The sequence below is a fragment of the Zalophus californianus genome, chromosome 10, assembly GCF_009762305.2.
Source record: "Zalophus californianus isolate mZalCal1 chromosome 10, mZalCal1.pri.v2, whole genome shotgun sequence".
NCBI lineage: Eukaryota > Metazoa > Chordata > Mammalia > Carnivora > Otariidae > Zalophus > Zalophus californianus.
The window spans coordinates 98,725,897-98,740,572 of NC_045604.1; the positions used below are offsets into that span (position 1 = coordinate 98,725,897).

Here is a 14,676-nt window from a genome sequence, read left to right on the forward strand (position 1 = left end):
GGTGAACTCAGAATTATAATGCATGCTCACTGCTTTCAGTAACTCTATAGTCAAAGACAGAAAATGTAGACATAGAATGTTAATTTCATCCTGTTTCCCACTGATATTCTCAGTAGCTGATCCTATTTCATGAAGAAAGTGGAGGTCACTAGGCATGAATTCCCTTAGCTTTCTCCCCTCTCCACAGCAAAATGTACTAATATCTTTATGTTAACTTCTATTTTGTCTCAGAGGGAGGTGTGTCCCTATTCCACTCACAGACTAACACTTCTGTCTGTGATTTCCTTGCTGTTTCTTACTGCTTCCATTTGTGACCTTGCTTGAGATTTCCTATAGCACTGTTTCTCAAATTTGAACAAGCATGAGAATCACCTGGAAAGCTTATAAAAAGGGGCATCACTGGACGTCACTGCAGAGTCTCTGACTTGAGTAGGGTGGGAGTGAGGTCTGAGAATTTGGATTTCTAACAAGTTCCCAGGTGATGCTGCTGGGATCACCATATAGAGCCATTGTTCTATGGACAGCCTTTGAGATTTATTATAAATTCTCAAATTCAGCTTGTCCTAGGCCAAATTTGTTTTTATTTACTCTAATCCTCAATACCAGTGTTTCCTCCTACCTACACTTCTTCCTGTATCAATTAATGACATCACTGTTTTATTCAGTTGGCTAAAAAACATTGGAATCATTCTTAATTTCTCCCATACTATCTAAAACTAATTGGGCGATAAGTAGAACTTATTCCAGCTCAGAGAAGTCTTTTGAATTTTACCCTTTCTTAGTTTCCTGGTCTTTATTTTCTCTCACTTAAATCTTTGTATAATATACTCTTTTTTTTTTTTTAAGATTTTATTTATTTATTTGACAGAGGGAGATACAGCAAGAGAGGGAACACAAGCAGGGGGAGTGGGAGAGGGAGAAGCAGGCTCCCCGCTGAGCAGGGAGCCCGATGTGGGGCTCGATCCCAGGACCCTGGGATCATGACCCGAGCCGAAGGCAGATGCTTAATGACTGAGCCACCCGGGTGCCCGTGTATATACTCTTAAGAGTATACATGTCTATACTACATGTATATACTCTTAATTATTGCCCCTCAAGTTATCACATAGCTACCTGCATTATTTTTCTAAAGCACAGATCTGATAATGGTAATTTATTGGATTTATGATCACTCTTGGTTCTGCACCATGTGGTGAAATCTAGCATTATAATGGACTTGGCTGTCAAAGTTTCTTACCATCTGGTCACACCATCAATGACTTCGCTTAACTTAGTCGGCAAAAGAAGCCACATGCCCTCACATTTGTAGCTCCCTCTCCCTGGAGTGTCCTTTCGCTCAGTGGAATCTTGTTCATCTCTTGAGTGTCCTTTCAGTCAGTGGAACCTTGTTCATCTCTTAAGCTCAGCCTAAATGTCACCATTGTAAAACCTTGGACTTCTCTAGCAGATTAAGTTATTCTTCGCTTATATTCTCACAGCAGTTGGGTTTTACTCTCTACTGTAAGAGCTATCGCGTTATATGGTAATTACTTATCTCTTTCTCCTTTTCAACCTTGAGGTTGTTAGTGGAAAGGACTAGAGTTTAGTGCTTTTCTGTAACCTTCGTTACATTTAGTTACAGTTGCTAAATGAATACAATCCATGGAGAAGGTCCCTTTTGAAGTCTAGGATCCGGTAGGGATAATTTCGTATCAGACACCTCAGACCTATTTGGTGTGTTTAGCCTCCAGTTCTAAACCTTCTGGATGCCCCTGCAATTCATTGAGTAATAACTTCGGATACAGGGAAAACTTAAGAGGATGTCTGGCTCATTCTCAATCCTCTCTTGAACTGCAGACTTCAGCGGGAGGAGGAAGAGGCCTTTGCCAGCAGTCAGAGTGGCCCAGGGGCCCAGTCCCTCACATTTTCCAAGTTTGAAGAAAAGAAAACCAATGAGAAGACTCGCAAGGTTACCACAGTAAAGAAATTCTTCAGTGCTTCATCCAGGGTTGGATCAAAAAAGGGTAATTTTCTGATTCGTTTTTTTCCTCTGTGCTCAAATGAGATACAGAGTAGATCCACAGTGCATGTGGGCTCTGCTTTTTAATTTCTCTAAGCATTCAGGGGGTATCAACTCAGATTTGAAACTGAAGTGGGGTTTAAGGGTCAGACAGTATATAACACCAAAAATCTTCTTTGGTTGGAGGACATTGTGTGTGGGAGAAGCTTGTTTATTACCCCGTAGGACTACAAAAATGTAGTTCTGTTTATAAAATGTATTACCATCCAAATGTATATCTTTTTGAATGTTTTATTTTTTGTGCCTTTAATTTTGGGGATTCTGGTTTGTTCTCCTTTGTATAATATCCTTATTAACCGTACCTTAATCAGAAATGACTGTTTCTAGGCTGAAAGTCACCTAAAATAGAGGTTTTCTGAGCGCTTGAGAGACAGCTTGCATCTTGAAGAAATACATAGAGAACATATAGGAAAAGGCTTGCTTTGGGCTTTTGGAGGGGTGAAAGTAATTCATAGTAGGTATTTTCTAGTGTATGGATTTATATGTACATTACCTTCTTCAACTGCTTCTTAAAATGCTATATACCCAGTAAAAAGATTGTCACTAAAGTTAAAATGTGTTCTACCTGTCCTCAGACAGCTGGTTCAGGTGGCCTAGCTAGAAGCAAGAAAAAGACTGTTGTTAGGGCTTAGTCTTTGAACCTTTTTTTTTTTTTTTAAGATTTTATTTATTTATTAGAGAGAGAATGAGAGAGAGCACGAGAGGGAAGAGGGTCAGAGGGAGAAGTAGACTCCCCGCCGAGCAGGGAGTCCGAGGCGGGACTCGATCCTGGGACTCCAGGATCATGACCTGAGCCGAAGGCAGTGGCTTAACCAGCTGAGCCACCCAGGTGCCCTAGTCTTTGAACCTTTATGTTGGTAATCAGAGTTATGCAGTAAATTTGAAATGGTGATGGAGATAAGGCTGATGTTATCAGAAGAGATGTTCTCTTGGACAAACCCCACCACCTGGGGTAATTGTCAGGAGTTTTGTTTTGTTTTTGTATTTGAATAATAATATCACACCTTAAGATCTTTGCTGGTCTTTCAGATTTAATGGCTATTATTTTTTATTAGAAGGAAAGGTTGCTGATTACCCCAAACACAGCACTTCTCTTTAATAAAAGCAAACCTTTTTTGTTGTTGTTGTTAAGATTTTATTTATTTATTTGACAGAGAGACACAGCGAGAACAGGAACACAAGCAGGGGGAGTGGGAGAGGGAGAAACAGGCTCCCTGCTGATCAAGAAGCCTGATGTGGGACTCGATTCCAGGACCCTGGGATCATGACCTGAGCTGAAGGCAGACCTTTAACCAGCTGAGCCACCCAGGTGTCCCAATAAAAGCAAGCCTTTAAATAATCTTTTTGTTCACATGATTAATTTGGAGTTGTTTCCTGGTTGGCTGTTACTTGTGGCAGTTTACTGTAATTAGAAAGGGAATAATGAGTACCTGTTAGAGATTAAATTAAGGATGAATTTGGCTCATGATTTATTTATGAGGAAGTAGTGTAGCATGGTGGTTAAGTGCATAAGCTTTGGAGTCCTCTTGTTTGAGTCTCGGTTCTGTGGTTTACTAGCTCTTGTGACCTTGAGCAAGCTAATCTCTTTAAGCTGTCTATTCTGAGGGACCGTGGTACCTACTGTAGGCGTGTCTTAAGCATTAAATGAGCTGATGCAATTAAAAGAGTTCAGCACAGTACCTGACAAACATAGTAAGTCTCCAGTAAATGTTAGCTAGTTAAAAATACAAGTTGTTTTTCTGGTAGAATAAGCTCTACTAGTAAGGAGCTCAAGGGTATTAAAGCCATTCATTCCTATTAAGCTTAAATTCTGTTTCTTGCTTTGGGAAAGTCTCATTAACCTTATGAAATTGTGATATACAGTGAAATAGTAAAACGTGAAATATGAAATAGTAAAGAAGTTATAAAACCCAGTGGCTCTAATTGCCTCTTTTTGTAAGTAACACTATGAAAGCCCATAAACATTAGGTAACTTACTCAAGGTCATATAATATGTTGATGTTTAGGTTCCATTTTCCCACTATATCCCTTGATCTCTAGTGAATGTGGGTGTGTGTGTATATCTCTCTGTGTCTGTATGATATTCACTGAAGTGCGTAATAGTCATGTACCTTCGGTGACTATCCTTGGTACTTTTAAAAAAGCGTATCCTAAGAATGTCTGTGCATGTGCATTATATTATGAAAGAAGATTTGTACTTTAAAAGTTCCAAGTTGTTTTTATTTTTTAAAATTTTATTGGTATACTTCTTAGCTTCTTTCCTTTTCAAATGGTAGATTATTACCTTAGATTTTCAATCTTTAGTTGGCTTTGGTCTATAGAAAGCATAGGGAGATAGAGACCTCAAAGTATCGAAAAAAATTGATGTGTGTGTATTAGAAAAGAAGATCCTATTTGATCTTTGCAGACTGCTTACAGATGAACTTTGCATTTCAGACTGATTTATTTGGTCTTTTCCTGTGGATAAAGTTAGTCTATACTAAATGTGATTTTAATTTATTGAGTCACAACTAAAATAGGCCTTTTGTGTTCTGTATTCTCTATTTTACTTCATTAATACATGATGCCTTTGCTCTTGATATTTTTCTTGCTTCTGTCGGTGGCATGAAAGAAAGCTCTTAAACCAAGGCAAGTTGGTGGTAAACAGAACATAAATACAGCCTTCTAAGGAGTTTGAAGAATATTTAGTATCCTGTTAAGAGTTGGATGCCCTTCACAGAAGGTTAAGGGAATAACTTGATTAAAGACTCAAGAGAGTTTACCTACAGTTTTTAGATTTCTAAAGTAAGACTGAGCGAGCTTACAGAGTAAGTCATAGTTGATTGGCCAAGTTGAAATACTTGCTCATACATTTTGAAAGCCCCTTTTCTTTTAGAGCTCAAGTAGACTCTTGTTGTCCTGAGTAGAATCTTGTATGCATTGTTCACAAACTAATCTAAAGGCTGTGCTCATAGGATTCTTTTCTTTTTTTAGAATTGAAATACCAATTTTTCCACCCAGACCTTAGAGTCTAAATACTAATCTTCACTAAAATGAACTCATGAGTTCCGTGGAGAAAAGACTGATTCAGGGGCTGGAGCAGGGAAAGACGGGCTGCCCAAAATTTGGGGACATGTCAAAGACCCAGAAGCCAGCTTCTGTGGATTTCAACTGACCAAATTTGAGTATTAAATAAGGACAATAAGTGGAGTATAACTGATTGAATAAAATAATCCATTAGTCCTTTCAACTAATTAAATAAATAAAAGACTAAATAAAGGAGAAGAGAAAGCTCTTTTTTTTTTTTTTAAGATTTATTTATTTGGGAGAGAGTGCTGCAGAGTGCAGGCGGGGAGGGGGAATGACAGAGGGAAAGAGAGAGGGAATCTTGAGCAGACTCCCCGCTGAGCAGGAGCACAGCTCTGGATGTGGTTGCAGATGCAGACGTGGCACTTGATCTCGTGACCCTGAGATCGTGACCTGAGCTGAAATCAGGAGTTTGATGCTTAACTGACCGAGCCACCCAGGCGCCCAGAGAAAGTTTTGTTTTTGTTTTTGTTTTTTTTACCATAGAATGTTGACTAATAAATATGAAAGGAGTAATGGAGATAAGAAATCACCATTTTGCAATCATCATAGTAAGAATTGATTCAGGCACATTTCATCACTGGATGCTAAATCTGGGGTGAGAGGAGAGTTTCCGGAGGAACAAATTATGAACATGATCTCAAATTAACTCCCACAACTAATTAATTAATTATAAATAGAGAAATGGTAACTGTAATTGTGGGAAATGGACATTATGTACCTCCAGATATGATACTTTGAGAAGAACATACCATGAATTATGTCATATTTAAGCTGAAGAGTTATAACCCGAATCCAGTCATGAGGAAACAGCAGAGAAACCCAAATTGAGGGGTATTCAATAAAATGACTTGCCTATATTCTTTAAAGTTGTCAGTATTATGAGAACAAAGGAAGGCTGGGAGTCCTTAGAGGTTAAAGGAGACTAAGTATGCTTGACCACCAAGTGAAGACATGACTCTCAATTGAATCCTGTGTAAGAAAAAAACACTCACTTTTTCAGGAACTGTACCGTGGTAATGTAAAAGCATATTCTTGTTATTAGGAAGCATGCAAATTAAGGGATAAAGAGCATGATATATGCAATTTACTTGAAAAATTTAGAAAAAATAATACAGATGTAGCAAAGTGTTACAATTTTGTGTATCTGAGTAAGGGGTATAAAGAAATTTTTTTTAAAAGATTTATTTATTTTTAGAGAGAGAGGGAGAGAGAGAGAATCTCCAGCAGACTCTCCACTGAGTGCAGAGCCCAACGGGGGCTCGATCTCACGACCCTGAGATTATGACCTGAGCCAAAACCAAGAGTCAGACACTTAACCAACCGAACCACCCAGAGGCCCCTAAAGAAATTCTTTGTGACAGTCTGGCAGCTTCTGTAAATTTGAGGTTATTTCAAAATAAGACTTAAAACTGTAATCCTCTAGCATTCAGTGCTATCCCAAGACCTGAACTTCAGATGTTAATTAAGTAGAAGCATAGTGTTGATTACATCGTCTGAAGGATCACTAATGAATTGCTACTTTAATCATGAGGGCCACTTTGGCATTTAGATGAAACTGAGTTAATGATTCCCCAAGTTGAATTTAGAACTGATTTTATAATCGTGACTGTTTTCTGACTTTCATTGATAAGGACTATGAGAAATTTTTTCCCTATTACTGTGTATTTGGAGTCTTTTATTCTTTGACACCAACCGGGTGGCCAACAATTCAGTCCTTTTTCTAACACTAACTACGCAGAGTCAGCACAAACTCCACAGCACAAAATCCACAGGCTAAGGGCTCTGTCCCACAAGGTTGTCCCCACCCCAGAGGCCAGTTGCAGCCCCCAGGAGTCGGGGCACCCAAACTTGTGACCAGCCAGCTATAAGTCCAGGATTCCCACAAGCCTCTCCTCAGGTTTGACAGTTTGTTAGAATGACTCACAGAACTCAGGAAAACACTTTATTTATCTTACAGTTTATTATAAAGAATACAACACAGGAATAGGCAAATGGAAGAGATGCATAGGGCAAGGTATGGGGCGGGGGTGGGGTGACACCGAGCTGCCATGTCCTCTCCAGGTGGGCCATACACCCAGCACCTCGATATGTTTACCGATGTGGAAATTTCCCAAACCTAATCATTTAGGGTTTTTTACGGCAGCTTCATTAAATCATTGGTAATCAAAAGTCTCCATCCCCCCCTCCGTCTGAAAAGTCAGAAGTCAGAAGTTGAGGGGTGAGTGGGGTGGGTGGGACTCAAAGTTTAAACCCTCTCATTGCAGGGTTGATTCCTCTGGTTGGTGATTAGCCTCTCTAGATAGCCCTAAGCTATGTAGGGGTCCACGGAGTCACCTCATTAGCATAAATTCAGAAAAGGAAGGAAGAAAGGGGCTTGTTATAAATAAAAACAGATGCTCCTCTCGTCTCTGTAACTCAGGAAATTTCAAGGGTCTTAGAAGTTCTGTCCAGGGAACCCAGGTGCAGAGACCAAACATACATTTCTTACTGTGCTACAGACTATCTCCCTTTTAGTTCACATTATATAACTATACACAGAACCACTGAAAAAGTAAGAACTGTAATATTCTACTGAGCTGCCCCTATTTTGTTTGGATAATCTGAGAAACATGGGATTTTTTTCAGTAAACTTTTTAACATGGCGATATAAAATGTTTTTATTTTTATTTATTTTTTTAAAGGATTTTATTTATTTATTTGAGAGAGAATGAGAGATAGAGAGCACGAGAGGGAAGAGGGTCAGAGGGAGAAGCAGACCTCCCGCCGAGCAGGGAGCCCAACGCGGGATTCGATCCCGGGACTCCAGGATCGTGACCTGAGCCGAAGGCAGTCGCTTAACCAACTGAGCCACCCAGGCGCCCTATAAAATGTTTTTAGTACTAGAAATGGTGTTAGTCATCTTTACTACATGATCATGTTCTTTTTTGATAATTGACATATTCAGGTTGTCTTTACTCTTTCACACCTATTCTTTTTTTTTTAATTTAATTTAATTTTATTATGTTATGTTAGTCACCATACAATACATCATTAATTTTTGATGTAGTATTCCATGATTCATTGTTTGTGTATAACACCCAGTGCTCCATGCAACACATGCCCACCTTAATACCCCTTAATACCCATCAGCAGGCTAAGCCAGCCCCCTACCCCCTCCCCTCTAAAACCCTCAGTTCGTTTCTCAGAGTCCATAGTCTCTCATGGTTCATCTCTCCCTCCAATTCCCCCCCTCATTTTCCCCTTCCTTCTCCTAATGTCCTCCATGCTATTCCTTATGTTCACAGATAACTGAAACCATATGATAATTGACTTTCTCTGCTTGACTTATTTCACTTAGCGTAATCTCCTCCAGTCCCATCCGTGTTGATGTAAAAGTTGGGTATTCATCCTTTCTGATGGCTGAGTAATATTCCATTGTATATATGGACCACATCTTCTTTATCCATTCATCTGTTGAAGGGCATCTCGGCTCTTTCCACAGTTTGGCTGTTGTGGACATTGCTGCTATGAACATTGGGGTGCATATGGCCCTTTTTTTACTACATCTGTGTCTTTGGGGTAAATACCCAGGAGTGCAATTGCTGGGTCACAGGGTAGCTCTGTTTTTAACTTTTTGAGGCACCTCCACACTGTTTTCCAAAGTGGCTGTACCAACTTGCATTCCCACCAACAGTGTAAGAGGGTTCCCCTTTCTCCACAACCTCTCCAACATTTGTTGTTTCTTGCCTTGTCCATTTTTGCCATTCTAACTGGTGTAAGGTGGCATCTCAATGTGGTTTTGATTTGAATTTCCCTGATGGCTAATGATGATGAACATTTTCTCATGAGTCTGTTAGCCATTTGTATGTCTTCTTTGGAGAAGTGTCTGTTCATGTCTTCTGCCCATTTTTTGACTTATTTGTTTTTTAGGTGTTGAGTTTGAGAAGTTACAGGTCATGGATATCAGTCAGCCCTTTGTCTGAAGTGTCATTTGCAAATATCTTCTCCCATTCTGTGGATTGCCTCTTTGTTTTGTTGACTGTTTCCTTTGCTGTGCAGAAGCCTTTTATCTCGATGAAGTCCCAAAAGTTCATTTTTGCTTTTGTTTCACTTGCCTTTGGAGATGTATCTTGAAAGAAGTTGCTGTGGCCGATGTTGAAGAGGTTACTGCCTATGTTCTCCTCTAGGATTTTTTTTTTTTAAGATTTTTTATTTATTTATTTGACAAAGAGAGAGACACAGCAAGAGAGGGAACACAAGCAGGGGGAGTGGGAGAGGGAGAAGCAGGCCTCCCACTGAGCAGGGAGCCCGACGCGGGGCTCGATCCCAGGACCCCGGGATCACGACCTGAGCCAAAGGCAGACGCTTAACTGACTGAGCCACCAAGGCGCTCCTGTTTTTAACTTTTTGAGGAACCTTGCTAAGAAGACTTTTTAAAAGATTTTTATTTATTTAGAACTCATGTGCATGTGCATAGGGGGAGGGGCAGAGGAGGAGAGAGAATCTCAAGCAGACTCCACTGTAAGTGTGGAGCCTGTCATTGGGCTTGATCTCATGATCCATAGATTATGACCTGGGCTGAAATCAAGAGTTGGGCGCTTAACCGACTGAGCCACCCAGGCCTATCTACATTATATAATGTACATTCTACATTAAAATTTTTCTGTATTAAAATCTTAAGATTTGAAGTTGAAGAGCAAGCTGTTGCCATCTGGATCCTAGCCAAAATGTGATATAGGGGAAGTTACTCCTTTCTGTCTTCCCTTCTGAATACCTGTTGGGCCTCATCTTCTTCCTCTGTACCTGAACTCTGCCTCTCTCAGAGAGAAGATATATAGGGATCCTGGATTATTTAGGCTACTTATATTGGACTGTTCAGGCTATTTATATTTAGTAAAATTTTTGTTTTGGTAGATTGTTTTTTATGATTATATCTTTATTTTCACTATTGGCTTATTAGCTGTACTTCTTTCTTTTTTTTTAAGTGGCTGTTCTGAGGTTTAAAAAATACCTTTTAACTACTCTACCTTCAAATAGTGTTATACCAGTTTACATATTAGAACCTTACCAATAGTATTCTTAGATTTCTTCCTCCCACTCTTTGTGCAATTGTTGTCCTATATTTTACTTACACGTATGATATAAATCCCACAATCCGTTATTATTACTTTAGCTGTAAACAGTTAATTATCTTCTAGAAATTTTTTTAAATGAGAAAATGTTTTTTATATTTGCCATTGCTGGTGTTCTTTGTTCCTGGCTGTTGGGAAATGAATTATTCCCTGTTGTGTGTGCTCTGGGGATTGTTCTGCCTACTTCTCTACGCAGTCATTGGTAGTTTTCTAACACACACATGCAGTACTCAGTCACAGACTCGAGGGAACCCCTCTGCAGTTATCTGGAATTTTTTCTATGCAGCCCCATCCTCTCATTTTGCCATGCAATTTCTAGGGACTTTGGCCTCCCTTAGCTCTAAATGCTCTTTCCCCAATTCAGCCAGTCTGCTAGGCTCTGAGTTGCCTTACTTTCCCCTGTGCCATGGCCTAAAAATTCTCCCTGTAGTAAGCTGGGGTACTTGTAGGACTTACCATATTTGTCTACTTTTCTCAGGAGTTACTCTACCATCTCTCTATTGTCCAGTTTCTAAAAACCATTATTTCATATATTTTATCTGATTTTCTAGTTGTTAGGGCAGTAGCGTAAACCCAATCCCTGTTACTCCATCATGACTAGGAGTGGAATTATCAGTTTGATGAAGGATTAAACCCTTAAGTATTAAAGAACTTTTTCTAATCATACAGGATGTCAAATACAACTTTTGGTTTTCCATACTGGTAAAAAATGTTTCAGGAAGGATGTTGCCAGTTTTTGTTTTAAGTTAAATTGTACCTGATTTATTTATTTGCTTAAAAAGAAAATAAATAGTACATTCGGATGGCTCCAAAATAAAAGGTATATGGTCCCTCACCCATCTAGTTTCCAGCCACTACCACCATCGTTCTCCCATATGCAGACAACCTTTGTCATTTGTTTCTTGTGTATCCTTATGTGCTTTTGTTTTCATTTATAGACACATGTATTTTTATTACATATACTCTGCTCTGTATTCTTACATACTGTCCTTTTTTTTATTGAGCATTTAAGAATTCTTCCTTTTTAGTACATTAAAAATATTTTAAGACTATACAGTATTTATGGATTAAACCACAATTTATTTAGTCCCTTAGTGATAAATATCTGTGCCATTTTTAGTCTTCTGCTGTTATAAGTAGCGCTAAAATGAGTAGCCTTGTATGTATTTATTTTGTACATGTGCCGTTATATCAGTAGAAAATTTCTGAGAAATGGAATTGTTGGGTCATAGGATAAATGTATTTCTTTTTTAAAGATTTTCTTTATTTTATTTTATTTTATTTTATTTTATTTTTTTTTTTAAAGATTTTTATTTATTTGAGAGAGAGAGAATGAGAGACAGAGAGCACCAGAGGGAAGAGGGTCAGAGGGCGAAGCTGACTCCCTGCTGAGCAGGGAGCCCGATGTGGGACTCGATCCCGGGACTCCAGGATCATGACCTGAGCCGAAGGCAGTTGCTTAACCAACTGAGCCACCCAGGCACCCAAGATTTTCTTTATTTATTTGAGAGAGAGTGTGAGAGAGAGCATGAGAGGGGAGAGGGTCAGAGGGAGAAGCAGACCCCTTGCTGAACAGGGAGCCCCATGCGGGACTCGATCCCGGGACTCCGGGATCATGACCTGAGCCGAAGGCAGTCGCTTAACCAACTGAGCCACCCAGGCACCCCAGGATAAATGTATTTTTAATTTTGACAATTATTGCCACATTGCACTCTATTGCAGTTACATCATTTTACTTTCTCACCTCCACAGTATGAGAGTGCCTTTCCCTCCATATCCCCATCAGCATCAGATTTTTGTCTTTGTTAATTTTTAAAATGGCATCTCATTTAGTTTTAATTTGAGAATTTGTTATCATGAGTGAGATAGAGCATGTTTCCTATGTTTAAGATCCATTTATGTTTCCTTTCTGTTCAGTTAGTATTCTTTACCCAGTTTCCTGTTGAACTGTTAAGATTTCTTCTTTCTTTTTTTTTTTTTTTTAAGATTTATTTATTTATTAGAGAGAGAGCGTGTTGGGGGGGCAGGCAGAGGGAGAAGGGGAGAGAGAATCCTCAAGCAGACTCCCTGCTGGGGGTGGAGCCTGATGTGGGGCTCGATCCCAGAACCCTGGGATCATGACCTGAGCTGAAGCCAGATGCTTAACTGACTGAGCCCCCAGGTGCCCCTCGAATAATCCAGTCTTAAAACTTTAGTGCACCTTCATCATTAAAATGTATTGCAGGTACTAAAGTTTAAAAAGTGGAATTATAAGAAGTTACTCTGAGAAAGCAGGTAATAAGTTGATTTCACTACTTTCAAAAGATACTTTGTCTTCACGGGAGTATGAGGTCATTTAATTTGTTACAGTTATTGAATTAGCACAGTTCAGAATCAGGGGGCTTAGGGCACCTGGGTGGCTCAGTCGTTAAGCGTCTGCCTTCCGCTCAGGTCATGATGATCCCAGGGTCCTGGGATCGAGCCCCGCATTGAGCTCCCTGCTCAGCGGGAAGCCTGCTTTTCCCTCTCCTGCTCCCCCTGCTTGTGTTCCCTCTCTAGCTGTCTCTCTCTCTGTGTCAAATAAATAAATAAAATCTTTAAAAAAAAATCCTTTAAAAAAAAAATCAGGGGGCTTAGAATGTGGTCTGAGATCTGGTGATACAGTTCGTGCTGTCCTTGAGCACTTACTCTATCGCATCACCCTTTTCTTTGTTCTGTAAAGGTCCCATTTTCCTTTGAGTGTATTATTTTGAAGAGAGGAAAGAGTTGTGTGGCCGCTGAGTAGACAGTATTTTATCTGTTTCGCTTGCCTCTTTGCTGTATGTCTGTCATGATCACTGTGTTGCTTTGGATGCATTCTTTCACTTTGAGCAGTATGACTTGAAAACTGAATGGTGGGTAAATAATTGTTAGTCTCCACATAAACAGATTAGCCTCTTTGACAGGTAGAATGGGTTTGGAAGAGTTAACAAATCTCATAAGTAACCTAACATTTTTGTGCTTCTACTGATTGTTATTTTACTTGTTGACTAGTTTCGTAAACTCATGCAGTCTTTGAGAAAGTTCAAGATAGTAGTGCTATTTCAGTATTTACAATTAAGTATGTAGATCAAAGCATGATATATTTTGGCTAAGAAAATATTAGTAGAACAACTTTTATTTGAATGGGAATATCATATAGTTTTATCTGCTTGTACCTCCTAGTCATAAAATAGATTTAGCTCAATTTAAGTAAAGTTGTCCAAATATTTAAACATAAAGTAATTTAAATTCAAGTTTAACTTTGATTAAGCATAATTTAAAAAATCTTAAGTTACATACTTAAAGAAAGTAATTCCATGCATGGATCTTCTATGTAATGAAACTCATTATGTTTAATTTTCCCAGCAGAAATTCAGGAAGCAAAAGCTCCCAGTCCTTCCATAAACCGGCAAGCCAGCATTGAAACGGATAGAGTGTCTAAAGAGTTCATAGAATTTCTCAAGACCTTCCACAAGACAGGCCAAGAAATCTATAAGCAGACCAAGATGTTTTTGGAAACAATGCATTACAAAAGGGTAGGTTGAGAGTAACCACTTAGAAACATGGAGTTTTGGTTTTAGGAAAGGTCTTAGAGATAATCTAGTGTAACTTTGTCACTTTACACCTGGGAAAATCAAGACCCAGAGATGTTAAGTTACTTACCTAAGAAATGTCACTGAACCAAGTTAAAACCCAACTCCCAGGCTAGTACTTTTCCACTGCAAGTCAGTGGTGTTTGGATCATCTTTGCACGGAAAGCCTGACACTGAAGCCACTTATATTGTGTACTCTAGTAAAAAGCCTTCCTAACCAGTCACCTTGTAAGTAGTATAAACCACCAAGAGAAAGAACATAGTAGATCTTGAACTCTAAGTAACAGTTGTTAGACCAGGTAGCATTCATGTCAGGATTTTTTGGGGTTTTTTTTGTTTTGTATTTTGATACAAAATACCTCTCCTTGCTCAGGTAGAGAAGGGAAAGCTAGAATTTAGATGTGGAAAGGGACCTTAGCAACTGTCTGGGTTCAGTCCCTTTATTTTATAGATGGGGAAGGTTACACAGCTACATTCTGCCCATGTCAGAACTAGAACTTGTGCCTTCCACATGTGTGTCTTTAACCCATAATTTCTTAAACTGTAATTTCAGTTGCAATAATTCATAAGACTACTTGTAAAGGGACTCATTTTTTTAAACAGTGATCAATTTGTTTGTAGTGTTCTTCAGCTATTAAACTCAGAATTAGCTCTAAAAGCCCCTTCTGTAAAGTGAGGAAGTCTTGAAAAGAAAAAGAGAATAAAGAAGGCAGCAAGGTGATGAACTGCTTGGCTGTATTCCAGCTGTGGTCAGGATCACTAGGCTACTAAGCAGTCATCTTCTGCCAAAATATGTTTTAAATACCGAATTCAGTTAGTAAAGGAGAAAAGAAGCTTTCTTCTT

At 39.1% G+C, this 14,676-nt stretch overlaps 1 protein-coding gene across 4 annotated transcripts in view; it reads left to right on the plus strand.

Annotated features, from left to right (window-relative positions):
* Positions 1 to 14,676, plus strand: part of RABGEF1 (RAB guanine nucleotide exchange factor 1) — a 59,200-nt gene that overhangs the window by 21,059 nt on the left and 23,465 nt on the right. For 2 of the 4 annotated variants that reach the window (XM_027610341.1, XM_027610340.1), the window contains exons 3-4: positions 1,837 to 2,003; positions 13,606 to 13,775. In XM_027610341.1, coding sequence (XP_027466142.1) covers positions 1,837 to 2,003; positions 13,606 to 13,775 — 337 coding nt within the window. The remainder of the gene's footprint in view (positions 1 to 1,836; positions 2,004 to 13,605; positions 13,776 to 14,676) is intronic. The other 2 variants (XM_027610342.1, XM_027610343.1) reach the window with 1 other exon arrangement.